At 55.5% G+C, this 20,253-nt stretch overlaps 1 protein-coding gene across 1 annotated transcript in view; it reads right to left on the bottom strand.

Annotated features, from left to right (window-relative positions):
* Positions 1 to 374: 374 nt before the first annotated feature.
* SETBP1 (SET binding protein 1) overlaps positions 375 to 20,253 on the bottom strand; it is a 111,829-nt gene continuing 91,950 nt past the window's right edge. The window contains exons 3-6 of the mRNA XM_032973935.2: positions 15,695 to 18,580; positions 13,584 to 15,243; positions 4,854 to 5,354; positions 375 to 3,174 (exon numbers count right to left, since the gene is read on the bottom strand). Coding sequence (XP_032829826.2) covers positions 3,065 to 3,174; positions 4,854 to 5,354; positions 13,584 to 15,243; positions 15,695 to 18,580 — 5,157 coding nt within the window. The 3' untranslated portion in view covers positions 375 to 3,064. The remainder of the gene's footprint in view (positions 3,175 to 4,853; positions 5,355 to 13,583; positions 15,244 to 15,694; positions 18,581 to 20,253) is intronic.

The raw sequence follows: 20,253 nt of genomic DNA, 5'->3' as shown, positions 1-20,253 counted from the left end.
ATGACAGCTAAACCGATCTTTTTCATTCTCAGAGCGGGAATTTAGTCTAATTAAGTGCTACTTGGTCTGTAGACATGTTTAGAGCCCGTCTTCAAATTAATGTATACATTTCTATGCATTCAACGTGTAACTAATTCTGGCTTTGTTTTTTTTTCACTATTTTCCAGTGTCTTCCGTTTTTATTTGCATTTGTTATTGTCGAGCTGAGTATCTGCTGCTATCTTGTACAGTGATAGTCTCCAATACATAATACTCAGGTGGGCGTTTTTTCGTGCATCATTTGACGATTGAAACCGAGACCATCGTCTAAGTCGCCATGCTTGCGAACCCGGTTTAACCACTCGCACCTCGCTGGACTCGGACTTAATCCAGGCTCTCAGTGGTGTGGGTAGGCGGCGGGACCTGTGAGCCATCCGGTCATCCCACTTGAGTATTTTTATTTCTTTAAATACGTTTATTGTACAGTGGCACTTAGAGCAGCTACATCGCTTCCCAGAATGGCAGCTTGGATGTTGAACTTCTTTTTCAGCGAACGTAGCCAACCGTGCTAATCGCAGGTGCCTTAGCGGTGCTCAAAACATTACTCACGGGTCCTGAGACTATTCGAATGAAAACATATCTGTCTTGGCACAGACTTGCACATCAGCGGATTGGAAAGGGCCTCAACAAGGGCGAACAGCTGAGAGCGGCAAGGAGAGACAGAGCGAGGCGCGAGGCCCGGCAACGGAGCGCGGCGAGTCTCGTGCCGCCGATGGTGACCGCACGGAGCCTCGCGATCGACCCCGCAATCGGTTCAACGTTCCGCTTCGTGCCATCACGGTGGTCTGCGAGCGCGATTGTCGAACGTTCATCGAGTGGCCGGGATCCCAATCGCTCGGTGCTTTTCCGGGTTAACTGACGCAGCTCTGAGCTCTTACATTGCGCGTTTTCACATCGTCCTTGGTTTTCCCGGGACATCCCACTTTTTGCGGAGGTAGCGGCTGTCCTGGGAAATCTGCGAGTCCTTCCGAGGGCCAAAAATGTAAACCGTGGTTTTTGTCAATTGAGCAAGAGTAATAACGATGACGCTACCACGCCACTCTAGACGGAACCATTGACAAGCAGGCAGTGTCCCCTCTTCCCACGACACGGTCCCGGCTTTTGTACCGTAGAGGTGGCAACCGCAGTGGCACAATGAAGCGACGCAATGCGTCGTGCGCGATACCTTGCCAGTCTGTCGTGTTCGTGCTCCCCGTGAATGCCATCGCGGCAACATAACTGAGTGAATCCAAGTAGTTTGATTTACACAAACATTCTTAATGCTTGAAAATGCTTAAATGCCGTTTGTCACATTGCTTCTTAGTGGCATTACACGTTTCATTATTTGACATTTAAATTATTAAAAACTGATTTTATTCATTTTGTATGCATCCCAAACCCGACTTGATTGATGGCTCTCTTCTCAAAACCACTTTCCATTTTCCTGCTGAAATCAGAATCGAGGCATTTGTGCTCATCTCCTGTTGACAGCCCCCAAGCCAGTGCTGGAAATTCCACATTCCTATGGGTGGCTTGAGTCTTCCCACAGAGCAACCACTGTTTACTTGCTTGTACATATCTTAAAGTACCGGCAAGTTATTCGATTTATCCAACTATTTCACCAGAAAAATGCGCTGAGATGGAACATCTCGTGTCCAGGATAATACTGTGATTCAAACAGCTTCTTATAGAATCTCGAGAAGAGATCACAAACTTTAATGATGAAAACCAATGGCTTACTTACTGCTCGTCACAGATTGACAAACAAGAGGGAGTAGAAAAGATGACTTTGCTACATTTTCTACCACGGTAGTTAGCAATGAATCATAACGCCCTGCACTCCGATATGAAGCCACAGATGCGGCGATTGGCTTGTTTTTGGGTTCGGCTTAAACTCGGCAAATTAGAAATATATTTGGCGAGTTTAAAAAGGTCAACATTTTATTAACGCAAAATAAAAAAAAACAGAGTGAACTAAATTCAGTGCAAGTAGAGCGACAATCAGCCGAGTTGGGAACTGCTCGATTTTTCTTGGCAGGCGAAAAATGCCGCTTACGAAAATGTATCGAACAAAAAAACCTCGCGCACCTACACGGAACTCACGACCTTACTCGTTACAAATGCTGCAGATGCACGACCACAGTATAAGTTACTCACTTGTCCATGGTTTCCACGCAATTCGCTAAAATCAGATTCAAAATATATTCTTTATTTTTATGTAATACGTAAAAAGCTGCCAACGTTCGTTAAAAAAAAAACCCGCTGCCGTTTTAAATCTCGCGTCGCGTCCGTTGACGTTCGCTCTCTCCACCAAGATCTGTGTGGACAGCGTTAAACAATTATAAACAATTGAGCAATTATGAACAATTATAAAATACGCTTCACTAAGGCAAGACAGGACCTTTTATGCCCCCATCCTCAGACAAACCTCCATCGCGAGCGGAGGGCGGAACACGCCAATGTCCGCTCGCGATCCGTCGCGATCCGTCGCTCGGTCCGTCTTCACATCGCTACTTCCACAGGGTACTGGTGCAAAACACTTATATGAGGGTCTTGCTGGCACTGATGGCGATTGATGATGATGATGATGCTGCCTTTGTAATGGTGCCGTAACGTGGCTATCAGCGTGTGTTTTCCAGTCCAACAGCTGGGAGCCGTCGCTCGCTCTGTGGCCTTCTTCACACGTTTGAAACTCCCCCCGTGCTCTGCTGCTCTTCGTAAATCCTCCAAGTGCATTGATCAGCAAACGACGGTGAGCGAGTGGCACCGACACCCACAGTGCCGATGCTGTGGTCGTCGTGGTTTCTGTTTGCGTGGTCGTGACCCCGCACCCTTGACCATCTCCACAGGCCAAACAAAGCGCCACAATGCAAGTCGCTGCATTTGTAGTTCCGCAGGGACGGTCGCGACGCGCCCGAGTACAACGGGAAATGGGATCGGCGCAAATCCCGGGCAGGAGTCGATCCCACATCAACAAGTGCTCGTTTCCGTTTCACTTCTCACAAAATCCACCGCGCAAGGCAAGCAGGCCTCCAAACCATCCCAGTCAGTGTTCCTGTATGACCATTTTCATTTTGTCCTCCCTCCGTTTGAACGGTAAGTGCGACTTTGGGTCCGTTCTCTCACACGGATGAGATTGCAGAATCACAGTCCTTCCTGAAATGGAAAAAAACACAAAAACACGCGCCACATATGTATAGCCCTTTGTCCTCCCACGGCTGGATGAATCCAATAAACAAGCAACGTTCGGCCATCGGTTAGCATGGGGTTGGAACGGTTGAACCAACGTTTGCCCATGTTTATCAGGAAGGCGCCCCCCCCACCCCTTACAACACCCTTTGGCCATGGGGGATATTTGTATTTATGTATGTTGAACGTTTTCGCACAATAGGTACGTAGCCAGCCGTGCTAATCTAGGACCATACTTAACCAGTGCAGGCTGGTGAAGACGGACTTGGCCCATGACCAGTTCACATATCAATCGCCACTGATGTTGGCCCTGGCTTGGGTTCAGAGAAAAGTGTGCTCACCACCGCTCCTCATACACAAAAATAGTTTTGATTAACATTTTTCCAGATACAGGTTTCCTTCGCTCTATGGAGGTAGGTTTGTGCGATTTTACGTGGACGTGGCTAACCTATTAATACCCAAAATTAACTTTATGCGGTATGAATTCACTCATATGCGGCTATGTGGTCGGACGCGGGACAACATTGTGTGTGTGCTGTATACGCTACTCGGCAGTTAGCTCTCTCGTGGAGTTTCACTTCGTGCACCCTTTTTTGGAATGCATCTACCTCCTCAAGCGAGGGAAATCCTTCATTGGATTTTCAGATATTTATGACCAATATTGGATATTATTTCGTATTTCAATATGTATTATATTTCAAAAACTTTCATTGTTTATGCACTATATTTCATAATTTTAGCAATTATAAACGTGGAGTTCCACATGTAAGAGAATCAATTTAATGTCAGGTCGTTTTACACTTTTGGCAGGAAGTGCTAAAGAGACTTCGAGAAAGTATTGAACTTCTTTCGTACTGCATGTAGCCATCAAACAAAGACGGTCACTGCATCGTGCACTTTCAGATGTACTTTTGTGGCCGTCTGGAACGCTCTTCCTTCCGATATTACGAAGCTACTGGAGCTATGCACTTTTAAATCTAGATTTAAAACTAATTTCTTTAGAACTGCTTTTTGTGTTTAGGTTGTTGTCCTTCCCCCGCACCTCCGATTATAATATATACGCATGCAACCGTGCCAATCTGACATTGCCATGACGACGACGACGTCTCACGCGGCCTTCCGTCACGAGCACAAGCGCAACCAACGCCGTGACCTCGGCGGCCGAGATCCCGTCATCGAACTTGCGCTCACAAAAGCAGTGGGGAGGCGACGACGGCACAAACGGCCCCCCTGCGCAGGGCCCAAACGATGGCCACAATAGGCCGCTCACTCCGCATTGCGCAGATAAATGTCGATGGGCAGATCCGGGGATAAGAATTAAGAAGACACTGAACAACAAAAAACATTTCATAATCTGGGCCTGATTTTCAGATTTTTTTTCCAGAATCCATTTGGAAATTGGGAGAACATCCTTATCATAAAACGTACATTAATCAAAATCATAGCTTCCTCTCAAAGGAAAAAAATACACACACTGTAAAAGTGTTTCCCTACTGCGCAATATTTAAACTGCCCTAATTAAAACAAATCTGCATTGCTGAATAATATTTGTTTTTTTATTCCTAGGGAATGACTCAATGCACTTTAACACCAGCCAACATCTTCATGAGTCTGCAGAATTGCGGAGCTGTATCGGCGCCACCCACCTTGGTGGCTGTGGACCGCGGCCGCGACTTTTCGCTTCCTCCCGGCCCGCTCGTTATCGGGCGCAGGTTCCCCTCGGTGGGGCGGCAGGGAGCGGCACTGCAGCACCGCCCTCCGCACCACGCGCTCGATCGAGTCCGAAATGCCGCTCGTGCCTTCAGAGTCGTCGGCGTCCCCCGCAGGGGGGAGACGTCCCCTCGAGGCGGAGACGACGGACATCGGATCTTCATCCCTGGGCGCTGCCACCGCCGTGGCCGCCGTGGCCGCCGTGGCCACCGGGGAGACGTCTTCGTGGGCCTTGGGCGGCCGCCCGCGGCCCCTGTGGCCTCTCCGGTGCGCCCCGTGGATCGGGAGCTGGGTCTGGCCGACGTGACCGAGGGCGAGGCCGTGCGGTCGGGTCAGGGTTATGGCCGGGCGGTCGAATTTGCCCGGTCGCCAGGTTTGGCCGCTCGCGTCGCCGCTCCACTTTGCCCGGTGCACCACCTCCGGTCTCGCGCGGTCGTCTGCCGGCGCAGAGGGAGAGGGGAGAACGCGATGGCACTGAGCGACGCGGCACTTGCAGCAAACTCACCCTCCCGGGGTGTGCAAAATCATCGACGTTGAGAAACTTCGCCTGTGAGCAAGTCACCCAGAATGCACCCAATCCCATCAGATCTGATAAGATAAGACGGATTGAGCCTGCAAAATGCACGGATGAGTGACCACCATGCATGCCAGCTTGTCATAGGCAGGCTGCGGGCAGCAGAGGGCGGTGCAGAAAAATATATTGTTGTACTGTACATCTATGCTCCTCTTCTAGCAGCCAGCACGGACGACGTTGCTGAAGTGTGGTTAAATAACCCTAATTCTGACGACCCACACAGCATGGGGAGGCTATAATTTTGCAGTGGGTTGACAAAACGGTTGTATTTGTAGATGTATGACATACGACCTTTGACCCACGTAAATAAAAAAAAAACGTGACCAAAATTGGTGGTGGAAGGCAAAGCCTTGACGAGGCTTCAGGTCACTCATGCAAGGACAGTTTTGGTAAATTCATAACTTTGAAACATATTCACAGGATGGGCCGATACTAGCTTGTATTCAACTATTCAAACACTCAGGGTATTTCTCTGCTCTAGCAAAGCGTGGGTGCAGCAACTATCTCTGTCAGTGGTCCTGAACCAGTTGTAAAAAAAAGAAAACAAAAATCCACATTCCTATGTCAGGAGACGGTCAGGTTATCGTGGCTTTTTGCAAAGAGGTACTAATTCGATCAACTTCAAAATGAAATCGCCGGTGCGTTTCAGGGTTGGAAAATTCAGTTAATTTCCCAAAGAAGCTTGCAGCACGTGGAGGGAAAAGTCGGGACACCATTCCTAGCAACACAACCGGAAAAAAGCCCATCGGTAGAGAGCTGCACAGCAGATACAAGCACAAAAAACCTCCTCAGAAAAATAATTTGCCACAATGACCTTGGCTGGAGAGGGGCGGTTCCAAACTCAAAATCCTTTGACTTGGAGCCCTGCCGCTGAGCTGGACCTTAAACTGGACTTGAACCCGCTTAAAAGCACGTGCCCTTTAAAGAAGCAGCGTGGAATCGAGGCTTGACGCAAGATAATCCTTGGGCTCAGGTGCCACTTTTTCCTGAGGTCACGTTACAGCCAAAGTCTATAACGGGCGGAGGCAGGTCGGTAAAAGCAGGCAACTTGCCACAGTTTGTGCAACTGTGTGGCGAAAGGAGGCGAGTGTGTGCGAAGTGAGGCAATACACTTGCTTTCGGCTGCTAAGCGGGTGCCCGCAAAGGATTAAGAAGTAATCTCGGAAAGGTTCGCTGCGGCTTCAGAAAAGCAAGCTCGAGCCGTTTGGTTTCATTGTATTATTGTCGTTAGCTCAAGCATGCGAGCGATCTTCTTCGTTAGCGATTTATTCATGAAAATAAATATTTGCGGATGTGCGATTGAAAATAAAAAAATCGCGGCCCTCTCCGTGTGACGGGAGCCTCGGGAGCAAAAGACCACGCTTTGAGTTCCTCCGCTTTCCGTCACAACCGGCACTTTCTTATCGCGTTTCCCAAAACTCCCCTCCCGCAAGAGATATTGCATCGCAAAACAGGGCCCAATTCAGGAAGCCCTTTAATCATCGCTTCACGACCAAATGGAGAAGTATTTTTTAATGCACTGTATTCAAAGAACCTTAAACTTTATGCAGAATGGCCGGTCTCGTCAGAGCTCGGAAGCCAAGCAGGGCCGAGCCTGGAAACGTCGCTTTGGATTCGCGACCGTCCTGCATAACAGGCGTTATAGGCTTTCTGCAGAGCCGCGCGGAGGACAGCGCAGAGACATTCTACGTTGTACTGTACTTGAACACTCCATGCCTTCATCAAACACGGATAGACCAGCGGATCGACTCCGCGAATATAAATTGATCGTGAGGCTTGGAACCATCAGCACTGCCGTGACAAAGGTGGGCGGGGACGCGGTGCTGTCGGTGACCTCAGCCCTCGGGTGCCGTGCCCGCCTTACTAGGCGCTCGCTAACATCGCTTGACACAGCAGTCGATGTCGGCGGTCAGAGTCAAGGCGGCATTGTGGAAAAAGCCGCCGATGCTACAGCCACAACAACGCTTTCTACCATCTTCCACATAGAGCGGTTTCCAGTTGATTTTATTGAATCGGGTGAGAACAGGATGCCGTGTCTTTCGCAAAGGTGATCTGGGGCATTAGTCTGCCAGTAGGTGGCGATTATTACCATGAGATAATCCCAATGGAGTAATTTACGTGGTAATATGGATCTTGACGCCGACGGCCGCTGTGTGGAGCAGAGGGTGTGTAGTCTCAATCAGAATCAGAATCTTTATTCACACTGGAAGAATCCGATGAACTATGAAGCTCGTATTGGCAGATGTCCAGGGGTTTTAGCGTTGTTACTACACCCGCAGCAATAACCAGGGCGGCCGCTGGATTCGAACCGTGAACGACTGAAACGAGCGGCGAGCACACCTCCCACTGGGCAGCGTGCAAACGTGGCCTCCAAGACCTGCGCTGAGCGTATGGGATTTCTCCAGGATGAATGAATATTGTGATTCTGCATTGACGGAGAGTAGCCGTGTGTGCTGTCAGAGGCAGATCCAGACATTTTCAGTCTCGAAATATCATGCTTTTTAAAAGGGCCCTACAATTACAACAGGGGGACGCTTACTCTTTGGTTCTATTGGGTAAAGTCACGTAGGTGAAAATAAAATAACAAAAAATAACGACGTTTCGGCCACAACACAAGCGGCCTTCATCAGGTGAAGGGACGAGACTGTCTGGAGGACAGCGCTGGACTGTCCTCCAGACAGTCTCGTCCCTTCACCTGATGAAGGCCGCTTGTGTTGTGGCCGAAACGTCGTGATTTTTTGTTATTTTATTTTCACCTACGTGACTTTACCCAATAGAACCAAAGAGTATGGATCCTAGCAGTCACGAAAGCTTTAAATCTAGAAGGGGGACGCTTGCCCCAAACGCTACCCTCCCCCCCCAAATGAGTACCCGGTGTGTAAACATCGCCCCCCTCCTCGTGTGCCGTGCCGGCCTGCGTAGGTGCCTCTCGCTGACAGCGCTTGCGCCAACTGCCTGTTAAGGCTACACGGGGCATCTTTGCCTTTGCTTAGCGACCAACCCCTCCCGCTCCGCGACCTACACTCCCCGCTCATTCAACCAATTTGCTTGACGGCGCCGCGCAGCCATCACCCTCGCTTCCCATCATTGCCGGCCGCGTGCGATGACGACGACGACTCTATCCCCTCCGCCCCCCTCCCCCGCCCATGGCCGACAGCTGCAGACGATCGGCGCTGCCAGCGACGTGGCCGATGGTCACGGGGCGGCCCGGGCGCGGATCGAAGCGACGGCGGCCGTCCCCCGCGCTGTGCCGTCGCCGTGACGGTATTTAATGATTTATATTCACGTTAATAATTGTGCACGGCCGTTGTCACCCCGTTGACGAATCAAAGCCGCTCTCCCCCCTCCTTGCCGAGCTTTGTCAGTGGTGGGAGGGGGTTCCATGACCTCCACCACGCCGGTCATGGCAGGTTCATGCAGTGGAGGGGACCCATTGAGATATCGCACCTCCCCGACCTGTGACCTCCACCGCTGACAACAGGAGCAGCAGCAGCTGCCAGCAGAGGTGGTGGTGGTGGTGGAGGAGAGCCACCACCTCCTGGTTCCACTCCGAGTCACGCCGAGTCCACAACTTGGGACATTTTATCGTCGCTTCACCATCATTGGGTCAGACTCCCTGGCGAATGGCATTGTGTGGGGGGTGGCACTCTTGTTTATTTTACTATTTTTATTTGACCAGGTAAGGCCCACTTAGCTATGCAGCTCTTTTTCCGAAGCGACATGGCCACAAATGATATCTCAACGAAGTGGATCAACATCACGTGGAAACTTATAGCAGCCAACTACTCTCCAAACGCGTGACGTTGATTCTAAACGTGGAGGGAAAAACCAGAGGACCCGGAGAAAAATCCACGCGACCACGGAGAGAACATGTACACTCCAAATATACAGCAGCAGGCGTCAAGGTTGGGATCAACCCCACGACCTCGTGTACACAACAGGCGAGGTCGGTCATAGTTTAGAGTTTAATACGGTGCTTTGGGGCCCCATCGTGATACTGTCAATCCCTTGTCCCCCTTCCACGGTTGGAATCTCGCCCGGAGAGTGTCCGGAGTGCAAGTGAACGCGGTAGCTCGAAGTAGATCAGAGGAATACCTTTGGAATCACGAGCTTACCGAGCTTAATATAGACACAGGGTGGGGGGGGGGGGCTTCTGAGACCGCCACGTCCTGCCTCAGTGATGTTGAAAGCCACGTGGGTGGGAGTCTAATAACCTCAGGAGTGGAAACGCTTAATATTTATAATACAACGGGGAGGCTCTGCACAAGCAAAACCTCCGAGCTTCAGATGTATTTATTTACTTCTTCCAATGAACAGGCATACATCTGTCGTGAGGTGTGCAGGGAGGAGGATGCTCGTATCTCGGGGTACCTAGGGTAAGGTGTGGCTGAGCGAAAATAAATACATGATAAACATGGGGGCCGCATCAAATAGGAGGTCTCAATGTGTGTGGGTGCGTCTGCGTGCGTCTGTGTGTGCGTGCGTCTGCGTGTGTGTGTGTGCGTGCATGTGTGTGCGTGCGTCTGCGTGTGTGTGTGTGCGTGCGTCTGCGTGTGTGTGCGTGCGTCTGCGTGTGTGTGTGTGCGTGCGTCTGCGTGTGTGTGCGTGCATCTACGTGTGTGTGTGTGCGTGCGTGCGTCTGCGTGCGTCTACGTGTGTGTGTGCGCAGAGCGGTAGTGTAGTGATTAGCGCGCTGCGCTACAAACCCGGCGACCCCAGTTCACCAGCAAAGATTATCTGAACTGGTCGGCTCAGCCTCAGATGTCTACCTGGTGCGATGTGTAAACATCTCTAATGGGGACACAAAGACGGCGGAACATGGTGCTGGCCACTCACCCCCCGTGTGCCGTTCCCGGCCTTCACAGGTGCTGCTCGCTAACTACATTTGCCCCAACAGTCTGTTAAGCCTACGGGGGGGGGGGGGGGGGGTGGGCAGGGATGTTTGTATGTCTGAGCTGCAAGTGTGTTTTCCTTAAATGGGCTGTGCAGTGCACCGTGTTTTTGTCTCTTGGCCTCCTGCGCACAGACCGCACACACTCCGCACTTTCCCCGGCGCTCGGCAATGCGGCAACGCGAGCCGCTCGCGACGCGTGCCGATGCCGCCGCCGACGATCGATGTCGGTGGTGGGGAGCCACCGCGGCCACCACCGACAACTCCGCGCACGCTCGAGACGTTGGCCGCGTCATGACGCACGCGGCTCTTTCCCAGCGCTCGTATCACGGCCATCAGAGGAAGGGGGGTGGGGGGCTGCCGGGCACCCCCACTCGGCCGGACGCCGCGAGCCCGGATTCCGCCGGGCAGCGCGGTTAAAGCATTCATCAATCGCCCCGGCACGGGCTCTGTTAAACATTAAACCCCGTATTACCTGCCCATAACTCGGCGGGCCAATCCATCATGCGTGACACGGGGCGCATGACGTACGCTTTGTGGTATAGCCCCAGGGTCATGGGTGAGAGTGGGGGGGGGGGGGACAATGGGGGGGGGGGAGGAATTGAGAGGTAGGGTGGGGAACAGGGGAGAGCGGTACGTGCATATGCTCGATCCACTGCTGGATGAGGGCCGGGCGAGTCGTGGGGAGGGGGTCGTCTGACCCTACCTGGCCGTGGGTGAGAGCGTAGAAGTAAGGTGCAACAATTTGGGGGTTTGACTCGCTGCCCTCTGCTGACCACCGTGTAAACAGAACCACTGCCGGTCACCCATCCAAGCACTCTCTGGGCTCAACTCTGCTTAGCTTCTGAGGTCTGATGATCGGCGTACACTGGGAGATGGGGAGGCCCAGCGGTGGCGATTCGATTCAGGATTCAATGATTACCGTATTAGCCAGCCGTATTATTTCCCCCCCCTGTCGTGAATGTCGCAGCCTCTAGTGGCAACACCGTCACGTGTGATGTACGCGCATCGGAAAACATCGACTGGTATCTTGCGAGCGTAGCAGTCGACGCCGCGCTGATGAAGAACTCCCAACGCTGTCACCAACTCCCCTATAGAGTTCCTGCTATGCACGATCCGTCTCACTCCTGTACAATAATCTGTTTCACCGCTCCATCTCCGCGGTGGCCGCCCTCTCGGACGCGCTTTCTCCTTTGGCTGCCGTTTCCCCACACCTACGATTAGCGCGGTTTGACTCCGTAGGGTGCGACAGAAGTTCAACATACACGTAAAATACATACGTGCCCTTCCGCCGCCGGTCTGTGCCCGGGCTTTACTCGCTACCGCCGGTCACCGCGATGCCTCTGATTTGTGTTTGGCCTCCGATCCGCGTGCTTTTCTCCCCAAGCGTTCAATTCTCTCCACGCTTCTTTGTGCACTCTTCAGATTTTGTTTCCTTTGCCAGTGCCCCTGCCCCCGCGCCTCTGATCCGTACGTGTGTCACAGTTGGCAGCTATGCACACATCTCCCATCAGTCCCGATGGGTATTCTGTTTCTCATCATCAAATTGAGCCTCTCTCTCCAAATGCACCCCACACTGCCGAGTAACTTTGTGTGTGTGTCGTGTCGGTTGTTTGGTGATAATGGGGGGCGGGGGGGCAATGGTTACGCGATGATGAAAGTTAAGAGGTGGTGGTTTACATACAAATTAATTCATCTGTGTAGTAGCGATGATGATAATAATCATTTACGGATCCTTTTTGCCAATTCTCTGCGAGACGAAGACCGCCACACGCCCTGCCGGTTACCGGTTGGCTATACTTCACCATGCTGGTCAGTACGGGTCGTTGAAGTGACATGGCCAGTTCAGACGGGAGATGAACACTCGCCAGCGATGTTTATTATCTCTAACCAGGAATTTACCTCGAGCTGACCGGGGGGGGGGGGGGGGGGGGGGGGTGGGGGGGGGTTGGAGTCCAGTGCGTCGCGTGCTAACCACGGCGCCATCACTCCCGTACAAAAAATAAAAACATTCTTTCTGTTTCTGTACCCGGGGAAGCCTCACTGGGGCTTCAGCCTCAAAATGAGGAGGGGAACCGGAGAGAGAACCCTTGCTAAAGTCGCAAAAAATGCAAGGAGGTCGCGTGCGCAGAAAAGTCTCCCGCACATTCTCTACGCGAGTTCCTAGAAACGTCTTGACCACACGGCGTGCTAATCGCTGCGCCACTGCTTCCCACAAATAACAACAACAGTAAGCGAGTATGGTTGGTATTCCGTGCCAGTCTTATAGCGCGGTGCTATCACAGTGGGCAATCTTGCTGCGTATGTGCAATCCCCAATGAGCTAACTTGCCAGAGTCACTCTTGAACAGCGCGATGGGCCCTACCGTGGCGAATGGCGCCACGGGATCGTGAGCAGGCGAGCGCACGGTGTTTTACCGGTTGGTGCACCCAAACCGGGACGGCCCGCCGGATTTTAACCGCGAACCTCCGAGACAATCGGCAAACGCACTTCCACCGGGCCAGACATTGCAGATCTTATTTTTAAACTTGGGGTTATCCTCGACTTAACTAAACGTATGCGTGGGAAAATTTGGAGAATAATGGCAAATAGGCAGAATAATACCATGAATAATAGCAGCTCCTGTGGATTATAACCTTCATGGACAATAGGGGCGTGAGTAAGAGGAGATCTCCTTCATGCACATTGCATCCGCACCTACGATTATGCACGTTTGTCTACATATGATGCGAAAGAAGTTCGACATAGATACATAGAACTTCAGAGAATAATATGTGGAACGCAATCACCTCTCAAATCAGGGTAGAAGGAATGACATCCAACCAGCATTCGATGGAGAAAAATGACAGAAGAATCCAGCAGGGAAAACCACTATAAAAGGGGAACATGAGGCATATCTGAGTGCCTTCGCCGAGTCAATTTAGAGAATCGAGGTGATTTCCTCCGCAAATGAGCATTGAGGGTATCGGTGCTTATCTAGCACTTTACAGCCCCGAGGCGAGTGGCGGAAATTCCACATTACCTATGGCAAAGGGGGGTGGCGAGGCGGAATCTAACCATGGGGCGCCTGCCGTCGACTTCCTTTTATTGACCCCGGGGGGAGATGAAGGGCAAAGTCAACCGCCCCCCCCCCCACCCAAGCCAGGATCTAAGCCGCTACGCCGTCCGGCCGGCCGGCTCGTCGCCGGGCCCCGCACCGACCTGCGCGGGGCGACGCGTCCGCCGTCCTCGGCCGTTCTCCCTGCCGGAACGCGACCGCGGCGGCGAGCGGCCGGTCTCTCCTGGCGTCCCCCAGGAGCCCGGCCGCCGCCGCCGCCGCGGCCGCCGTCCTTTCCGGCGGCGCGAAGGTCCGCTCCCGCAACGACGAGGAGCGGGAGGAGGACGAGGCGGAGGAGGACGAGGCGGAGGACTTCCTCCTCTTCTCCGAACGGCGCCGCGGGTCGGAGGCGTCGCCGGCCCCGTCGCAAGAGGCCGCCCGGTTCACCCATGCCGACACGCTCGCCGATCGGCACGCCCCAGCGTCCGCGCGGCTCCACGGCGGATGCTTCTCGCTCCGTTCCCACCCGCCGCCCGCGATCGCCGGCCTGGGCTCGCGCTCGCCCCCCGCGGGCGCCGAGCTCCTGCCCGGGAGCGTCAGCTCGGCCGACGGCGCGTGGGCGCCGAGCGCGTGTTGCCGCTGCTGCCGCCGCTGCCGCCGCTTGGCCTTCCCGCGCTCGCGATGCTTTCGGCCGCACTTGCACTTGAGCTTCGCGTCGACGTCGTCGCCCCGACGGTGAATCGCGCGAGTTCTCCCCGCCGGGTGGAACGGCGCGCGCCGTCCGTCGGGCGCGAACGCGTGCCCCGCCCTGTGCTGCTGCTGCTGCTGGTGCTGCTTCCACTTGCGGCACCGATGCTTCTCCGCTCTGGACGGCAAGGGGGAGGTCCCGGAGTCGCGCGTGGCCGGCAGGAGCGGCGGCAGCGACGGCAGCGACGGCAGCGACGGCAGCGCCGGCGCCGCCCGGCCAGCGCCGCGGGGCCGAGCCGCGGGGTACGCCGATGTTCCGAACGAACCGTAGCAGCAGCTCAGGTTCACCCCGCCGGCCGCTGCCGCCGGAACGGCCAGGGAGCTGTACGGTAGGCCGTAGGGGCCGTAGCAAACGCCGCCGGGCACGGAACCGTAGCCCCCGGCGCCGTGCGTCGTCACGGGGACGTCGTCGGGCGCCGCGTCGGCGAGCGAGCCGGGCGCCTTGGGAGGCCTCCCGCGCCGCCGCTTCCTGGACCTCGCCTCGTCGTCCACGCGGAACGCCTGCGCGGAGCCGTAGTAGCACAGGGACGGCGGCGGCGGCGGCGGCGGCGGCGCTCGCGGCGTCGGGAAGTTCACGCAGAAGATGCTGGGCAGGCGGCGGTGGCGCGGCTCGGCGTCGCGGCGGCGCGAGCGCCCCCCGCCGACGCGGCACCGCGCCAGCAGCCGCGTCAGCTCCTCCAGCTCGGCCAGGAAGCCGGGGTCCTGCCCTTTCTTGCGCCGCTTGTGCTGCCTCGGCCTCTTCAGCTTGTCCTGCCGGAAAGCGCCGCTCCTGTGCCGGCGTCGCAGACTCTCCCCGAGCGGCGGCGGCGGCGGCGGCGGCGACGGACGGGCCGGGCCGGCGACGGCGTCCGAGGGCGACGCGGAAGAAACGAAGGAGCCCGGCCGTCGAGCGTCGCCGCATGCGGCCGCAGTAACCGCGGCGGCCACGGCGGCCGCGACGACAGCGGCTGACGCCGTGCGGAGGCCATCCCGCTTGTCGGCGCGCCCCGACACGCTGTTGTTGTCCGTGCCGATGCCGCTGTCGCTGGGGATGGTTTCCTCGCTGTGCGACTCGCTGATGGGAGACGGCGTCGCCTCCTGGTGTGGTGGGGGGGAGGGGGGCGGCAGCAACAGGCGGTCGGTGGGGGACTGCGCCGGGGCGGTCGACGCCGGAATAACACGCCGCCTTGCAGCGCTCCTCGCACCTGGTCGGGTCAAGAGCGTCATCGATTCGTGCAAAACTAAGCGAAGTGTGACTCCAAATGGGGAAAGGTCATCGTCCACAGTGGGATCGCGAGAACAAGAAAACACCACCACCGATTCCGTATGCAATTACGCACCCTGAAAGCTGATCCCCCTGCATTGGTTACACGTAATGTGCTTACAAAGTGATGGAGAGAAAATGGCTCTGGCCAATTTGTCGCAGTACAACATTATCTATCGACAACCTACGTAAAGTCAAATAACAACGGCCCGGTTCCATCTTAACACCCGGCAGGGCCTGCGCATAACCCCGAGGGTTCCGTTTACCGGCGATGGCGAGCGCTACCTTGAGCAGGGAGATCTCGGAGCAGTGCGACGGAGATGTGGGGAGCGGCGGCGAGAAATTTGGCCTCTCGCCGGAGAACTTGAGCATGGCCTTGGTCGGCAGGATGCGGCTCGGACGGGGCCCAGGCAGGAGCGACACGGCCGGGTAGCCCCCCACGTCGCTCGCCGGGCTCTCCAGGCCGCTGCTGAAGCCCGGCGCTTGCGTCGTCGCGGGTGACGGAAGCGAAAACGGCGACGCCGACGCGTGGAAACTCGACGGCGACGACTGAGGATGCGACGAGGATGACGACTGCGGCGGCGGAGGTGGCGGTGGTGGCAGCGGCGGCCTGGGTTGCGCCGCGATGGCGGCCGTGCCCGGGGCCTCCGACGGGGCCTTCGGTTTCCTGCCCCTCTTCTTGCCGACATAAATGGTGCCCTTCTTGCTCACGTGGATCTGCTGCCTCTTCTTGACCTTAGGGGGGGCGGCAGTGGCGACGATTGTCGGTTGGTCGGCCTCGCGGCTGACGTCGGTAGCGCCGTGCGGGCCGCCCTTCGAGCCGGATAAAATCTGGCTGAGGATCCTCTCCCTCTTGAGCCCTTTCATTTTGTTGATCTTCTTGAGGAACTTGCGATCGGTCAGCCTCTTCGCGCTCGGCCGGGGCTCATCGCCGGGGACGGTGCTGGGCCCCCAAGTCCTGTTGGTCGGGAGGAGTTCGTCACCCTCCATTGCGATTTCTGCCGCAGAGAAAATACGAACGCAATCGCGGCCGAACCCATCCGTGCGGCCGAAGGCATCGTCACCTTCGGCGCGAGCGTGACACTTCGACGTGCCACCACCGCCGCCGCTGAATGCGAGCTCCTTCCTGGGTCGCCCCCGTCTCTTCTTCTCGGGCACCTGCACGGTCAAACTGGACACGTTTGTGTAGAGCGGGGAATACAGCACACTGGGCTGGCGTGGAGGGGAGCCGCGTGACTCTTCGTCTCCATCCTTCGCCCCGGGCGGAGCATTCTCCACCGGTAGCTGCTTCATCGCTTCCACGCGGAGCATTTTGCTTTCGCGGTTCAAGCGGCCGAGCTTAATCCTGCGCTCATTGAGACTCCTCAGTCTGGATTTTGAGCTCTTCTTGATTTTGTCCGCAGGCTTTTGGGGACCGCCAGACAACACGGGCGGAATGGAAACCGAGCGCTCCTCCTTCGCGACGTACGCGTGTCGCGGCTCTTCCGTCGTGCCATCTCTCGGAGACGCGGCATTGGAAATGACGGCGGATGCCGACTCCTCGTCGTCGCTTTCCGCTGCGTCCGGCGTGGCGGCGACGGCAGCAGGGACTCCGTCCGCCGGTGAACTTCTCGGCGAGCCCCTCGCTTCGATGGCGACGGGCGAGCCGGTTCCCTCGCACTCGACCGCTTCCGCAGACGGCGAGACGCGACGGCTCGCGCCCGCGAGCTTCTTACTTTTCTTGCCTCTCGGCTGCCGCTGCTTATTCTTCTTGGCTGCCACACGCGGGTCTCCCGGCTCGGGAGACTCTGCACCCACGGGGTCAAAGGTCGACTCCACGAGCGCAGGCAAGGGGCTCGTGCTTTGAGGGGCCAACTCGGCCGGAGTCTCCCCTTCTTCCGGGCAACTCGTCTCTGATGGCAACACCACCGTCGCGTTCTCCACAGCTTCCACCATCGCCATCGGGCCGCACGCGAGAATCTCCGCTTCGGGGTGTGGAGGAGCGACGTCCCCTCCGACTCCCGCCAGCGGCTTGCCCTCCAGGACGTTCTCCAGGCTGCGTTCGAACTCCTTGTAGCTGCAGTCGCGCGCCGGGCGCTGGTCCTCGTACAGAAACGAATCCGCGGAGTGGTCCGCGACCGAGGCGTTGTCCTCCAGCGAGCCGGCAGGGCCACGAGGGCTCAGGTAGAGCGGCGAGGAGAGCGGGCTCGCCACTGACACGGAGCCCGAGAACGTGGAGGCACACGGGGAGACGCAGAAATCCTCCGGAGCGTACACGACGCCCTGCTCCACCAGCTCCACGTCCCCCACGCTGTCCCTGACTCCCAGGGCGGCCACGTCGGCCGAAATGCAACCCGACTCCTCCTCGTCGTTCTCCAGAAAGCCCCCGAGCTCTTCCCCCTCCTCCTCCTCCTCCTCGTCCTCGTTGTTGTTGTTGCCTTCCCGCCGGGCGGTGGGCCGGAAGTGGCTGGCGAACTCCTCCATCTCGCCAATGTCTTCGTCCAGGTGCAGCTCGGACGGGTCGAGCGTGCTGCAGTCGTCCGTCGACTCGGAGGCCACCGCTCCATAGGCCTTGCTGTGGAAGCCATTGTTGATGATGTCTGCGCTCAGCTCGATGGAGCCCAGCTTGTCCTCGGAGGCGGCGCCCTCCCCCTCCTCCTCCTCGTCAGCGCCGCCGTCGTCGCCGGCGAACGCCGAGCAGCAGTCGGCCGCCGCGCCCAGGTCGACGGGCGACACGGATGGCACGCAGCCAAACTCTTGCTGGAAGTATTCGTCCATCGCCCGCTGCCTGCCACCATCACCCGACGCCGTGCCGCTCGCTTTTCTGGGCCTCGCGGTTCTGCTCCTCTCGCCGCCGGCACCGCTCGGCCGGAAGGTGGCGGTCGCCGATCCCGCCCTCACGACGCCGTATGCCGCCAAACCGTCATCTGCGCCCGCCTCGCTCCCCGGGGTGCCCCCTCTCACCGCCGGGGAGAAGCTCCCTTGCGGTTTGTCCACCGCCCGGCTCAGCGGCTCTTCCGCAGCGAAACCTCCCACACCTGGCCCCTGCTGCTCTCTGGGGATGTCCTCCACCTCCTCCTGCTGCTGCTGCTGTTGTGAGATGTGGAGGCACTGCAGCCTGGTCTCCTCGGCCGGCTGCTTGATGATGATGTTGTGGTGGTTGTTGTGGTTATTGTGAAACTGTTGATCACTCTGTTGAAGAAGAGACAACAAAATGTAATGTTTAACGTGCGTCATCATCATCATCATCATCCTCAGCCATGGTCAATCCACTGGTGGATGAAGGCCTCCCGAAAGCCGTCGCCACTTCTCACACTCCTGCGATGCCACGAACGATCCAGCACCTGCAACAAGAGCCGTTCCCATCTCTGCATCTCCCCCGTGGACGCCCTCTCGGACGCGTTCCACTCCTCATCATAGAATTTCGGACTTTTCCTTTAACTGTCGCAAAACTACAAAACAAAACTACGAAGGTTCACGAAATAAAAATTTAATTCATCACAAGAACGTGTTCATGTTACATCCGTGAGAATCTGGAATTTACAGAAAACAATTCAGGAAATTAATACGTAAACGTTATTTGCCAACCACAACAGGCAAAGATCCCCTATATAGCCTTAACAGACCGTTGGGGCAAGTGTTGTTAGCAAGTGCTGTTAGTGAGCACCGACCACACACATGGAGCGCCATTTGTAAACCGCGCAACACCATGAGTTAAAACGTACAGTGCGATTTTCATTATTGACATTTTTACGGAAATGATATTGCCCTGGGGCCGTTATCTGTGCATGAGCACGGCCGCGAGATATACTGAGTCGGGGCTCCTACACGCCTCCTATCACATTGTTGCACACGATACAATTATGCGCGTTAATTTAAATAGATACCCACTCGCACACGGTAATAAACCTATAGGCCATGTTCAACAGTGATTAGACCACGCATTAAGAGGGGGGGGGGGGGGTTACATCGCTTAAGAAAAAACACAGCACAGAAAGCACTGAATAGCGGCCTAAACAAAGCAGTTTGTCGTCTGCCCCCCACCCCCCTCTTCCCGAAATGCTGCAGAACGGTCATCATTAACATGCAGGCGAGGCTGGCCTGGCCTGGCAAAGCATGAAAGGGTTTTGGCAGTCGCCCAGATTCAGGTCGTGCCGAGCCGCGCAAGAAGACAGTGCAATGCCACACGCACAAACACACACACAAACACACACACAAACACACACACAAACACACACACATACACACACACACAAACACACACACAAACACACACGCACAAACACACACACAAACACAGACACAAACACACGCACAAACACACACAAACACAGACACACACACAAACACACACGCACAAACACACACACAAACACAGACACAAACACACGCACAACACACACACACAAACACACACACACACACAAACACAGACACACACACAAACACACACGCACAAACACACACACAAACACAGACACAAACACACACAAACACAAACACACAAACACACACACACACAAACACACACAAACACACACACAAACACACACACAAACACACAAACAAACACACAAACACACAAACACACACACAAACACACACAAACACACACACACAAACACACGCACACAAACACACGCACACAAACACACACACACAAACACACACACAAACACACGCACACACACACGCACAAACACACACACGCACAAACACACGCACACAAACACACACACAAACACACACACACACAAACACACGCACACAAACACACACACACAAACACACGCACACAAACACACACGCACACACACAGACACACACACAGACACAAACACACACAAACAAACACACACACACAA

This window comes from Petromyzon marinus, chromosome 52 (genome assembly GCF_048934315.1).
Source record: "Petromyzon marinus isolate PM22_M1 ecotype Great Lakes invasive population chromosome 52, UKy_Petmar_22M1.pri1.0, whole genome shotgun sequence".
In the NCBI taxonomy this organism is placed as follows: domain Eukaryota; kingdom Metazoa; phylum Chordata; class Hyperoartia; order Petromyzontiformes; family Petromyzontidae; genus Petromyzon; species Petromyzon marinus.
The sequence above is the reverse complement of the archived record's forward strand: the minus strand, read 5'-3'. Positions and strand labels throughout refer to the sequence as shown.